The 12,741-nt window shown below is 46.8% G+C and overlaps 1 protein-coding gene across 17 annotated transcripts in view; it reads left to right on the forward strand.

The window, feature by feature from the left end:
* EXD3 (exonuclease 3'-5' domain containing 3) overlaps positions 1–12,741 on the forward strand; it is a 299,324-nt gene that overhangs the window by 153,627 nt on the left and 132,956 nt on the right. For all 17 annotated transcript variants that reach the window (XM_075772087.1, XM_075772099.1, XM_075772095.1 and 14 more), the window contains 4 exons: positions 1,039–1,205; positions 3,576–3,746; positions 10,747–10,800; positions 12,492–12,623. In XM_075772087.1, the coding sequence (XP_075628202.1) occupies positions 1,039–1,205; positions 3,576–3,746; positions 10,747–10,800; positions 12,492–12,623 (524 nt within the window). The remainder of the gene's footprint in view (positions 1–1,038; positions 1,206–3,575; positions 3,747–10,746; positions 10,801–12,491; positions 12,624–12,741) is intronic.

Raw genomic sequence — 12,741 nt, forward strand, 5'->3', positions numbered from 1 at the left:
TGTTTGTCTGTTGTCTGTCACCAGGAAATTTAAGTAGCAAATGAAGAAAATGGCTTTGCAGATTAATTCCTGTTCAGAGAAGCCAGCACATGTTATGTTTGTCCTTTCGTGGACATGGCTTTAATGGTTGAAGTTTAAACTGTCCAGTGATTCACTATTTCCCTTGTAAAAGAATTCCTGCGCTTTGCAGGTTTTGTCTGACGAAACATCATCTCAGTGGAAACTCCTCTCAGTAACTGAAAGGAAGAAGGTCCACTTCCTTCTGCCTCATTTCACAGCCTTTCTGGGAAGCGAGTGCTGTGTTCGGTGTCATAGTGAAGTGCTTGCTGGAGCAGGGTTATTAATGGGTAGGCATGGTGTTGGAGACTGCAGCACAGCACTGGGACTGTGGAGGGACCAGTGGGGTTTATTGCTGCTTACCCCAGAGTCAGAAGTCTGGGTCTGAAGCCTTTCCTGGGGCATCAAAGGACAGTCTACTGGAGCGATCCAGCCCTTTGTTAAATCCAGCTATCCTTGAAGCTGACACAGTTCCCACAAAAGTTAATCACTAGGACTTGTAAAACTGGCTTGGAGACTTAGACAGTTCCCGTTGCAAGGAACAGAGGCCGCATGGCAGTTCGTGTGGGCCGGTGATTGCAAACAACTTGGTTATTACTTTTAAGATACTACATCTAATGGCTTCCCATAGCTGAGATGCGGTAATAAACCGTGGGCAAGCCGCTGCTCAGTAACAATGGAGCGTAACATGGGTTGGCTGAAGCTGTCTTACATGGTGGTTTGAAGAGGTGCACTACAATTTGCATTACGTTAGAGATGGCAGAGGGCCTGTTGCTTTTCTGCCTTGACTCATGATCGTGTGTACGTTATCATGCTCGCTGAATCAATAAGAGTGTGGGGTATGACATTAGTAAGTTTGAGCTTCACAGGTTGTTTGCGTTCAGTGGCATTTATAAAGGTGAGGCCTCTTCCTTGCGTCAGGAAAGCCTCTGTTTTACTTTTGAATGAAACCAGCTGAGGCTCATATTCCCTTATTTTCAGCTTCAGATGCGTACTGTTTGCTGGAGATCTACGAGAAACTCTGTAATGACCCAGCGAGCTTTGGTCTTAGTTCAGACCTGACTGAGAGTCTGGTGGGAAAACCAAGCGTAAAACCCAGGGCAAAGAAGCAGCTGAATAAACAAGAAGTACCGTCACCTTCTGGACAGGTTTGTAAACATCTTCAAAGAGCTGCGTGTTGCTCAAGACCCCTGCAAATCATATGTTGCCTTGTCTCTCAGTCATACTATTAGGTATGCGAGGCATGCCTGTTTGTAGTCTGTTCTCAGGACTATTGCAGCAAACATCTTCCTTGCTCCTCCCCTTTACTCGTAAGATGTGCTTTCTCCTTTGCGTGCCTTGGTTCAGCTTGCCCTGCAATTTTAGGTTTGTTTGTCTTCGCAAAATGTTGGTACACATCTATGTGGTAGAATCCAGCTAACCTTGCTGGTAGAAATGGTCCTTCCACATTTCCTCAGTGGTGTGGGTTTGAATTCTGTGGCCTAGGTGTAGCATCAATGAGGTTTCAAAACTCTGACTTCCTTACTTTTGCTTTTAACTGAGCTGCTACCCTTTGATTGCACATTGGGAATGCCTCCTTCATTGCGTCTGGAGCGGAAGTCTGCAAAGTTAAAACCAAGCAATCGATCAAAAAAGTCTTTCTGCTGATGGCTTGTCTCTGTCTCCCTGCCCACTGCCACGTACTCCGTGGCTGGTTCCCCCTGCGATGTATGGTGTGACAGAGCCTTCAAACCCACTGGCCATAACCTGGAGCTGTGTGACTCTGCTTAAATATCTTGGAACGTGACTGGCCTCTCTCTCTCAGTAATAAAGTTTTACTTTTAAAATGCAACCGTCCGATTGTTTATGCACCTATGAAAACATTACCAGAAAAACAGTTTTGTTTATTAACTGAGAAGACTCACCATGGCTGTGTATCCTTCTGAGTAGTCCCAAATGTGTATTTAGCTCCTGAAGTCAATACTACCTTCCATGGTTGGACTGAGATGCTATCGATTATAGCCACCTTTTCAGGATCCTCCTTATCGAGTGGGTGTAAACGTACAATATCCCATTAGTCTTAGTCAGTCAGTAAAACACAAAGCTGCTCAGTAGTCTCCTAAGCACTCTGTGTGCCTGGGAATATTGTATGTTACAACAGATCTGACTGGCTGCTGCTGAGATGGGAAAAGTAAGTACTTCAGGCTTGAATTACCTTGTGAACTCACAGGTCATCTTTGTGTTCTGTACAGTCAGATTCATTAACCGAGAGGTAGTTGGTAAAACCTGGACTGGGACTCAAAAAAGCAGACTTCTGACACTGCATCCTGCATGACTCCAAGCTCTCTTTCCCAGCATTTCCTGATCCACTATCTGAAGTGGGGCTAATGACACTAGTCTCCTTTATAAGCTTTTTGCTCTCTACTGGCATGAAACGTGAGAAAAAAGCTACATATGACATTGCTGGCCATTGAGTAAACACTAGCTAAGAGCCAGCTGCTGCTCCTTTACATCTGTTTGAACAGAAGCAGCAGCATAGGGTCTTCCAGCTACCTCAACACCAAAGGCTCAGCTTGATCCGTTATCACAGCACTCCGATGTCTCGGGGCACAGCTGCATCAACCAAGGTCCTTGCAGGAGCCGGTGACAATCCAGTCTACCCAGTGCTACAGAGCTCAGGGTGCACGTACCAGCTTCTGGGAGGTGCAGCATCACACGGATTGAGCTTTCAGACCTGAGCTAGTTCACACAGTCAGCCCAGGGGTATCTGCATGGTGTGCCACGGCATTCCCAGGCCTGAGTCAACTCCTGCAGAGCTGATCTGCCGTGCCGCAGTAACTCTCTCGTTCAGCCCTGCACTGTGGTGGCTGTGTCCTTCAGTCATCCCAGCTGATCCAAGTTCCTGGAGGCAAACCTGAACATTGGAGGTTCCTTAATAACTTCCCTTCTCCATGAATTTAGCTATTGTACTTCTGGGAGCCTCCCAACAAAAATCTCCAACTGCAGGAACTCCCCCAGCAGCAGCAGTTTGAAATAAAATAAACAGAATTCAGGCACTGCCTATTTTTAAACTTCCGAAGATAACAAAGCTGACATGGTTGCTTTGTCTACCTGTTTCTCCCTCCGTCTGTCAGATCCCCTTCCCAAATCATAACTTCAGCACATGTATATTATTTGCAATCTAAGTGGATAGGGGAATAGCAGTCTTGAGGATGTGTCTCTGTGACTTCATAAAAATGAGTGTCTGTGTAGAGCACAGAAGGCCACGTTGGCATTTCTGCAGGGAAAGGCTGCAGATGAGTGAATGGCTAATTCTGAACTATCCCCATCTCGTGCTACCCCCTGCCCAAGTGCCTGGGGGGCGATGTAGAAAGGACATGAAGGAGGAACTAGGGGTGTTGCAGAGCATGGGGGAAATTGTAATACAGGTGGAAGGGGACAGCTGGATTTGCCATGATGGGTGAATGCAGGGAAGCAAAACACAAATGTGCTGGAAATGGGCCTGTTCTGCTGCTTACAGATCTCTTTCTTTTCTGTAGCAACGCACAGGATCCAGAAAGGAGACCTCGTGTCCCCCTGCTCCCATCTCCCCAAAGGAGTTCAGCGTGGTCTGCGATAACATGCTGCAAGGCCTCGGGCGCTACCTTCGCTGCCTTGGTGTAGATGTCCGGATGCTGGAGAATGAGGATGACCATAGGAAAGCCGCTGAGGTTAGTCACGCGTGTGCGTGCTTATAGCTCCCATCTGCGCTCCTTGGAGCACGATAAACTTGCCATATAATGTCCTAGCTGGCTGCCACCTTGTGAGATGACTCACAGGTGATCAGCCACAACTTGCAGTGAAATGTTTGGGAAAGGAAGAGTCTTTAACTTGCATAGGGACAATGAACATTGATCTGGACTCCCATAACAGTTTTGACCCTCTGTCTCTTGGAGGAGAGACACACGCTTCTTCATTTCAGACATGCTTCTACTATGCCAGAAATGGAGATAGCCAGCCCACACAGTGTGTTGCTATCAAATGTGCACTGATCACCCAGCCTGGTGCACAGGATGTTTCCTCTTCAGATGTCTGCTTGGCCTGAATCCTGGGCAGGCTCTAACTTCTGCAGAAATAATTAATATCTTGTCTCTGCCAAACTTGCACAAGTCATTTAAACAAACTAGTTCTCACTGCCTCCCCCCAGAGCCCTGTCTCCGCTTCTCATCCTGATACCTTATCGTGCCACGGACAGGATGTTTTACATTGCTTTCTCTATGGCGACCGGACAAACATCCTTTCACTATCAAAAGCCCTTGGAGTGTTACTGTATTGCAGAACCTTTGATCTGTGCTTGGATAATCAAAGATAAAAATAGACTCCTCCCACCCTGCTTTATATCTAGCTAGTCCTGATTTAATAAAAGTTGAATGTTGACCACTCTATGCCCAAAAACTTGTAAATGTTACTGCAAAAGCCGGGAGAAGGGTTTGGATCCTGGTCACCGAACACAGGATAGAGTTTGGGTGTTGTCCCAACACAGTCTCAAACTAGTGTCATCAGGAACACGTCAGTGTGTACAGAGTTAGCGTTTGTTCTTCATTAAAGTCTTTTCACTGAAATGACTTATCAGCCACATTACACATCTCCCTGTGCCAAGAAGTCCTGAATCGCCTGGCATTTGCTCCTTATTGTTCTCATTCCTCTTGCTTGTTAAAGTGGCTTCAAGTATAGGTAGGCAGATGAGTCTTGTCCTTCACCCTTTGTTATCTGAGATCAAACTTACAAGCCTGAGAGCTTTGTAGGCTGTGCTTGGGCAGCTATGGATTTTGATTTTTATTTTTTCATTTAGACTAAGACGTGTGGCAGTAATTGGTTTGAAAAACCCCATTCCCAGGCTAAACTTGAAGTCTGTTTCCTGTGTACCGCTTCTTGTTGTGCTGCTGTTGTTGGCTAAATGTTTTATCTTGGACAACAGTTGTCATGGCAGGTTTACCATGCCAGATCTGCGATCTCAGATCTGCTGGCCCATGGGAGCAGGACACCACGAGCCAGTGTATTCCCCTCTTTGCCCATATTTAGCTGCTGTGAGATGGCATCAGTTTGCATTCTGCATATTTAATGGTGACATTTAATTAGGGCTTGACTGGAGAAATGACTGATTAAAACTTATCTGTCATAAGTGCAGACACAGAAAATCTTTGAAAATGGAAAAATAGTAGGAAATCTTACTGAAAATATCTCTGGTTAAATCTGTCCTCGTGTTGAAGGCAAAGACCTCGCAGTCCATCCTTACAGAAACATTTTAGCCCCTGTTCATGAGCACCAGCCTCTCTGGGAAGAGCAGCTTTGTGTCCAAGTACAGGCACCGAGTCATTTTCCAAGGCTTCTTATTCCGTGGGGTGGCAGTAACATTTGTGCCGCGTTAGGTTTATATCCTGGCTGCTGTAGCGCAATGCACGCAGGTGTTTGGCAAAGCAGGTATGCAGCTGGGGGATGAAATTTGTACTAGGTGTGCCGGATGAGCTCCTTTACCTGACTTTAGCAGCCTGTGCATTGACAGCTGCGGGGATTCACCATGCAAATAATTCCCCATTATTCATCACTGACCTGGACGAGGGGACAGAGTGTACCCTCAGCAAATTTGCTGACAATACAAAACTGGGAGGAGTGGCCGACAGAGCAGAAGGCTGCGCTGCCATTCAGTGAGATCTGGACAGGCTGGAGAGTTGGGTGGGGAGGAACCAAATGAAATTCAACAAGGGCAAGTGTAGGGTCCTGCACCCAAGGAGGAATAACCCCAGCACCAGTACAGGGTGGGGGTGACCTGCTGGGAAGCAACGCTGCGGAGAAGGACCTGGGAGTCCTGGTGGACAAGCAGCTCTCCATGAGCAGCAGTGTGCCCGCGTGGCCAAGAAGGCCAATGGTGTCCTGGGGTGCATTGAGAAGAGTGTGGCCAGCAGGTCAAGGGAGGTTTTCCTCCCCCTCTAGTCTGCCCTGGTGAGGCCACATCTGGAGCACTGTGTCCAGTTCTGGACTCCCCAGTTCCAGACAGACAGGGAACTACTGGAGAGAGTCCAGCCGAGGGCTGTGAGGATGAGGAGGGGACTGGAGCATCTCTGGCATGAGGAAACACTGAGAGAGCTGGGGCTGGTTAGCCTGGAGAAGACTGAGAGCGGATCTCATCAATACTTATCAATATCTAAAGGGTGGGTGTCAAGAGGATGGGGCCAGACTCTTCTCAGTGGTGCTCAGTGTCCGGTTTGTGCCCATTTCCTGTGTTTCCAAACACAGGAAATTCTGACTCAATATGAGGAAAAACTTCTTCCCTCTGAGGGTCACCGAGCACTGGGACAGGCTGCCCAGAGAGGTTGTGGAGTCTCCTTCTCTGGAGAGATTCAAAACCCACCTGGATGCCATCCTGTGCAACCTGCTCTGGGTGATCCTGCTTTGGCAGGGGGGTTGGACTAGATGATCTGCAGATGTCCCTTCCAACCCCCACCAGTCTGGGATTCTGTGAAACATGTCCTTGCCTGACAGCACTGCTCCGGTCTTGCACCTTAGGAAGAGGCCCTTCTGAAGGGCTTTGGGTGAGCCCTTCTAGAGGGACTGGCCCAAGCCTGGCTCCACGCCGTGCAGCAAAACAGGGAGGTCTCTCTTGAGAAGAGCTGTATGCATCCAGCCCTTCCTCACCAGGGGCTTCTGACTCCGTCCCAAGGTAAAGAATAACTCCATTGGGTAAAGAACGCAGAGATTTGATCTGTCTTATGCGTCATCCTTCTGCGTGCACAACTGCCATTACTGGGGTAAGCCACCCTTTGCATTTGCACTTATTCCTGTAAGCAACATGTTATTTCCAATTAATACATTTTTCTGTACTTAAATCACGTCCTATGCCTGTTGTGTTTCTAGCCACGTCTTCCAGCTTGTCTTTTGCAAACTTCTCTTTGCAGAAAATCTCAAACCTATCTTTTGGGCCTTCTAGATGGATAATTGGAAGGAGGTGGGAAAGTTTCAGTGAGTGCTCCTCTTTTCTCTGCAATTTTGCAGAATCAGGTAAAGCAGTGGGATGCTTCTCATGCTAACCTTAAAGGATCACCCACCATCCTGAATTGACTACAGTAGATCTTGCAATGTTGTACTTCAGGAGTGGAGCAGAAGCTTCTAAGAAAATGTTGGTAGTTTCTTAGGTCACTAATTTCTAAGAGACTTGGTGGAAGCCCCTTCAGTTGAGTTGTGGGTTGGTTTGTTTTATTTTTTAATGGACTGTGCTCTTGGTCTTCAAGATCATCCTCATCTCTAAGAATAATTTGCACGCTAAGGCAAACCTGGTATCTCTTGAAGTCAGGTAATAACCAGAAGGCTGGCAGAACTGGCTTCCTGCAGCTCCCATGGTGTAGAAGGTTCCCTTGCAAGGTTACACCTACTCCCCCAAAACTCCCAGTGAGCCAATGAGTCGGAGAGGAGGGCCAGGCTTGGATGGATCTCAGGAGCAAGTTGGAGCAATGTGTACCTGGATCTAAATTGCCCTGGACTGGTTTGGAGCCATGGGACATAAAGGGGACCTCTAATGCTGCAGTGAGCAGAGCTTCGTGTAATGGGGGAATCTAATCTCTGATCTTGTCTCAGCTTTGAATGTCTTTTTCCATATTTTTGATGTAAATGACATTCTTCAGGTTTGCTAGACCGTTTACCTCCCCACCAGTCTGCAGAGTAAATTCACAGAGGGCGGATGAAGAACTGTTCTGCCTTTAAAATCAAGGCTTTGCTTGTGATATTTGGTCAGCAGGAGGAGAATGTCTTTCATTGGAGACCTTGATACAAATGGGTCTGCTTTAAGAAACAAAATTGGGGGGATGGTTTTGGTCTGGTAGTTAAGGCCACGTTACGAAATCATGGAATAATTCTGTGCAATTTATGGTTTTCAGGAATGCTGAAGAGAAGCCTAGGGTTGAAATACCAGCAGTACAGTACAGCAAGTGCACTACTGAGATAACGGGTAGGGGGCTTCAGGGTTGGATGGAGGTTTGTGATCCACTCCTCTAGTAGATCCTTGTCTTGGTGCTTTTCCAGCTCACATCCTGGAGCAGATGCTTTCTGTCCCTTTTTGTCTGAACGGGGGGACCCTTGCTGGCCCAGGCTCAGGGTCACTCCTTCTCCTCTGCCACTGCAAGAGGTCACAGCTTTTCCTGGCGTGCCGCCTGGCAAAGGGAGCACTGCAGTTTGCTCTTCCAAGGATGTGTAGCGTTGCCCAAGGTATGCCATGCACAGGCTTGGCAAGTTTTAAATTTAAAATCTGCATATCTACATACAAATCTACAGCGTTGTGCTGCTTTTTCTTGAAACCTTCTTTGGCCTTAATTCAGGATCCCTTAGGTTGTCACGAATCATTCTGCCGCTGGGGCTGGCTTCAAAACATAGAGCCTCTCTCTGCCCTCTCTCATCAGTCGTTGCCCTTCCAGGTCTCTCTTGTAGTAATTCATTTGAGTTCGTTCATCTCTGCAAGATGAAAGTTGGCTGAACAGACAGGCACGTTAAGGGCTAAATAATAATACCAAGTTATTAGGGAGTGCTTTCTATCCAGAAGGTCTAAGCCTTTTCCAGAGGAAGTTGATATTATCTTTTTAATAGATTGTGAAACTGAGGCCAATGCCCTCTCTGCAGCACTTGGGATGGAGCACAAGTCCCTGACACCCACCCCAACATGTACATTTGCATCTCCGAGCGCACATCTCCCGGATGGCCCCAGCACTGCCTTCCATTATTTCTTTCAGAGGAAAAGAAGGAATTGTGCCCTTTTCTCCAGCACGTATCCTCCATGGTTTCAGTCAGATGTGTGCTATCACGTGGCTTTTCTGGCTCTGCGTGCTTCTCCCAGTTTTTGTTCCAGAGGTGGAAAAACATGCTGGAAGAGTTACTGCTTTTCTCCTTTTTATTTGATGTTCTTTGCCTGTCTCTGCAGAGCCGTTTAGATAAAGGGGATTTATCAAGCTTGAACTAATTAACCCTGGATGCAGGAACTCAGAATGGAGTGTTCCATCTGTGAAATCCTCACTTACCCTGAAGCACAGAGGGGTCTGAAGGAATTTCACATCCCTTTTCCCTTGTCGGCAAGTCACTGTGGTGAAGTTTTGCTGTTGCCTTACTGGACTTTAGTCGCTAACGTGCCGTGTGGGTAGTTTGTTGGCAGGGCTGTTCGGGAACCTGGACTGCTCCAGCAGGATTGCATGCAGCACAAGGTGCTCTGCTGCTGTTCTTGGAGATTTTTTCCTTTATTGAGAGAGAGGGTTGATTTTGAAAGAAAACCGGTAATTTTCCTCTAGGAAGATGCTTTAGAAGTTGTTACCAATCACTTTCTCAGTGCAGAACTGGCAGCCAAAGACTGACTCCACAAAAAAGGGAGGGAAGCGGCTACCTGAAAGGTCAGGAGAGGAGAAGAATGGTTGCTTAGCTGACCGCATGGGGAGTTTGTGCTTTCAGAGCCTTCTCCCCCTTGCTTCATGTTGCCATAGGTCCAGTGGGTCTTAAGAGAATAGCTGTCCTAGACAGAGTTTAAAAACCTTGGTTTGTTCTTCTCGCTGTTCCCTGGCTGTGCTTGGTGATGTCAGACTGTCTGGGAAGTGCCGCAGCACTCTGGTCCGTAATGTGTCCTCCTGCCAGGGCTGAAGAGCGATCCAGAGAGAGCTTCCGAACCGCTGATCCAGAAGAGAGACCTCCACGACACACATCTGGAAACAGTGAGAAATGCAAGGGCTTCCAACAGAATCCAAGCCAGAGAAGAGAAATAACCTCATGCCTACCTCGAAGTGCCAATCTCTTGTCAGCACAAGCAGAGCTGAAGTGCTGGTTCACATAAGAATCCATTGCTATGGCCATGAAACCATTTCTCTCCTACAGGAGAGGGACGGAAGGACGGGATGTCATTTAATCACAGATTTAGTATCTCCTTTTGGCACCAAACCATTTGGAAGTGTCTCTTACTCTATTGCGAAGGTCAGAAGTGTGCGTAATGAGTCCCCTGCTAATTCAGCACAGACCTTTCCCTTGAAGAACAAGCCCTCTGATGAAAGCGCAGGGTTGCAAGTCAGGAGATGATAAACGCTAATGGAGACGTTCTTTGCAGCCTGGAAAGGGTGCATAATTTCTGTATGTCTGCTGTTGGGCTGCTGGGAGAATAACGCCGTCTTATCTTCAAGGAGTGGAGTGAACGTTGCTCTCTTCACGTCTACGAAGTTTGCAGACACATTTAATGGTTCATTTTTTTTCTGGAATTACCTGGTTAGATTATTTTTTCCTTTCTCCCCTGTGCATTGCTGTGCGAGCAGAACTGCTTGCTTCTTTGTGAACCAGACTGGGGAAACAGAAATAGTCTGGGTTAAGGGGGAAAAAAAAAAAGATAGAAATGTTTTTGATAGGATTATTTCAAGGTGGATCGGTTCCCTGGGCCATCTGCAGTGCAGATGCACAAGTAGCTTGTTCCAGCACACGTGAGGCAAGGCGGGTGTTGGCAGAGCAGGGACGTGAACTGAGCGAGCGATACCTTGAGCTGCTGTCGCTGTCAAAAGCGTATTGTTGAACCAGACTCAGCTACTCTTGGCCTAGTGTATGTCGACACTGGAGACAAAGACTCGGTATCGCCAGTTCATGTTCTCTCTGCTTTGACTGAAAGGAAAACTCAAATCCAGTGTAACTTCAGCCCATGTTCATTATGGTTTTTACTGTTTTTTCCAGATTGCCCGACAGGAAGGAAGAGTCATTTTAACCTCTGGACTCCCATATCAGACTGTAAGTGTTCAGAGCTTCTGGCATTTTTCTGGCATTGTATCATTGCATGGTCTGGGATGTGCAGTGTAGACAAGAGGAAAAGTCAGATGTGAATGCAACAGCTGGCTTGGCTTTTTCATGTTTTTTGCACTAGAAACTACATTAAGAGTCTTGAGAGGTTTGCTGTTCTGAATGACCAAAGCTTGAGGTGAAATTTTTATACTCAGCCCAGCGTCAGGGGGGAGAGCGATTGCTCTCCATTGGGGGCAGGGGTGGAAATCAAGCCAAGCAATACAGAACAAAGTGTTTCTGTTTGGCCTGACTGGCAGGTGAAAGGCAGCTCAATTCCCATGCTTTTTATCACAAAGATTCTTGTTTACTGACTGGCTCCACACTGATGTAGTTTCAACACTTAAAGACGTTTCTTCAGGCTTGGAAGGGAGAGAATGGAAGCCACCAAGCGTGGGTCCCAGTGGAAGCTGTAGACGTTTTGTGTTCCTACAGATACACAAAAAAACCAAAGCAAAACCCAGACATTCAGAGCCCTTCATGAGACACGCTTCAAAACAGTGTTGGTGGGAATATGCCAAACCCGTCAAGTCAGTGGTTGCAATGGTGTGGTGCCTGCTGCAGGTCCTTTGCACTTTGTTATTACCCAAAAATTCATTTGGAAGAGTGATTACTCTTCTGGATTATACACATGAGCCAGAGCACAGGACTTCTTTGTTACAAGCTATTGATATAAAAGCTCCCAACTACTCAAGTAGCTAGTTGGAGTATTTGCAGAATGTAGGTTGCTGATTTCCTACATAATAGCTGAACATTGAAGAAAACTACCCCCATGGTGAGACACCGTGAGGCAAGTGCAGCCGTGCCACGCTACAGGTTCCTTATCCAGACTGTGGCTCCTTGAGCCTACAGCTGATGTAGTAGGCAATTCAGCGTCCAGCATAATCTTACTTGGCAAAGCTTTAACTTCAAAATACTGTGTAGGAATTGCAAAAGGAAAATAACTGCTTCCCGGTGTACGATACTGTCCTGGGAAATGTCTGGTTCCCTTTGTTGCTTTGCTTTTGTATGCCCTATGCGAGGACAGGATGTCTCTGCCAGGCTCCTTGACTTGCCTGTAGCCGATCCCACCTCACTGTGAGTACTCATCGTGCTCATAAAGACGCGTCTGGAGCTTCCCAGTGCTTGTTCCCAGATACAGATTTCTCTGCTAAATGTGGAACAAACATCGAGGGATTGTCCACATCAAGCACTTCAAAACTCCAGGTGAAACAGTGTATAAACCAGAAGGGTTGAAGTGGTAAAACTGTCACCGGACATTATCTCCGTTGTTGTGCTTTTACGTGCTGTGTGTGATCTGGCCAGGTTTTATGTGAAAGCTGTGATTAAATTCAGTTTCCTCTTGCTACCCCTGTCAGTACCACACCACCAAATTCTAAGTTCAAGGGGACTTTGGCAATCCTGTTTATATATATCTAAGACGCTGCAGTGCTTCAGTAGTCTCAGAGCAATTGCAGCAGTGGCTAAGTGTTTAATTACCAATTGTGCTTGTTTAGATCAAAATTTAGACTGTGAACACATACTAACTCCAAATATTATTTGTAATTCAAACCAAACTAAGTGTATTAAGAAAAATCCCATGGATCGTGGTGCACAGAGTGCCTCATTTATTGTCTTTTTTGTTTACAACTTGTCTTCTGAAGCTGCAGTCCCAGGTAGCAGAAGGAAGGTGTTTCTCTGTGAACTGCTCAGAAAAGGCAAAAGAACAGGCCCTGCAGGTTCTGAAGCACTTCAACGTTCAAGTATCCCTGGCAGATATCTTCAGCCGCTGCCAGGTAGGACAAGGCTTGTTTGAGTTAAAGTTCATGCTCGCTCAGCGTTCCGTGCACAGCAGGCACTGCTTCAGTTTCTTGGGTCTTGCACTCAGTGTCTTGTACTTGGTTCCCAAGACTT

This window comes from Balearica regulorum, chromosome 20 (assembly GCF_011004875.1).
Source record: "Balearica regulorum gibbericeps isolate bBalReg1 chromosome 20, bBalReg1.pri, whole genome shotgun sequence".
Taxonomy (NCBI): Eukaryota; Metazoa; Chordata; class Aves; order Gruiformes; family Gruidae; genus Balearica; species Balearica regulorum.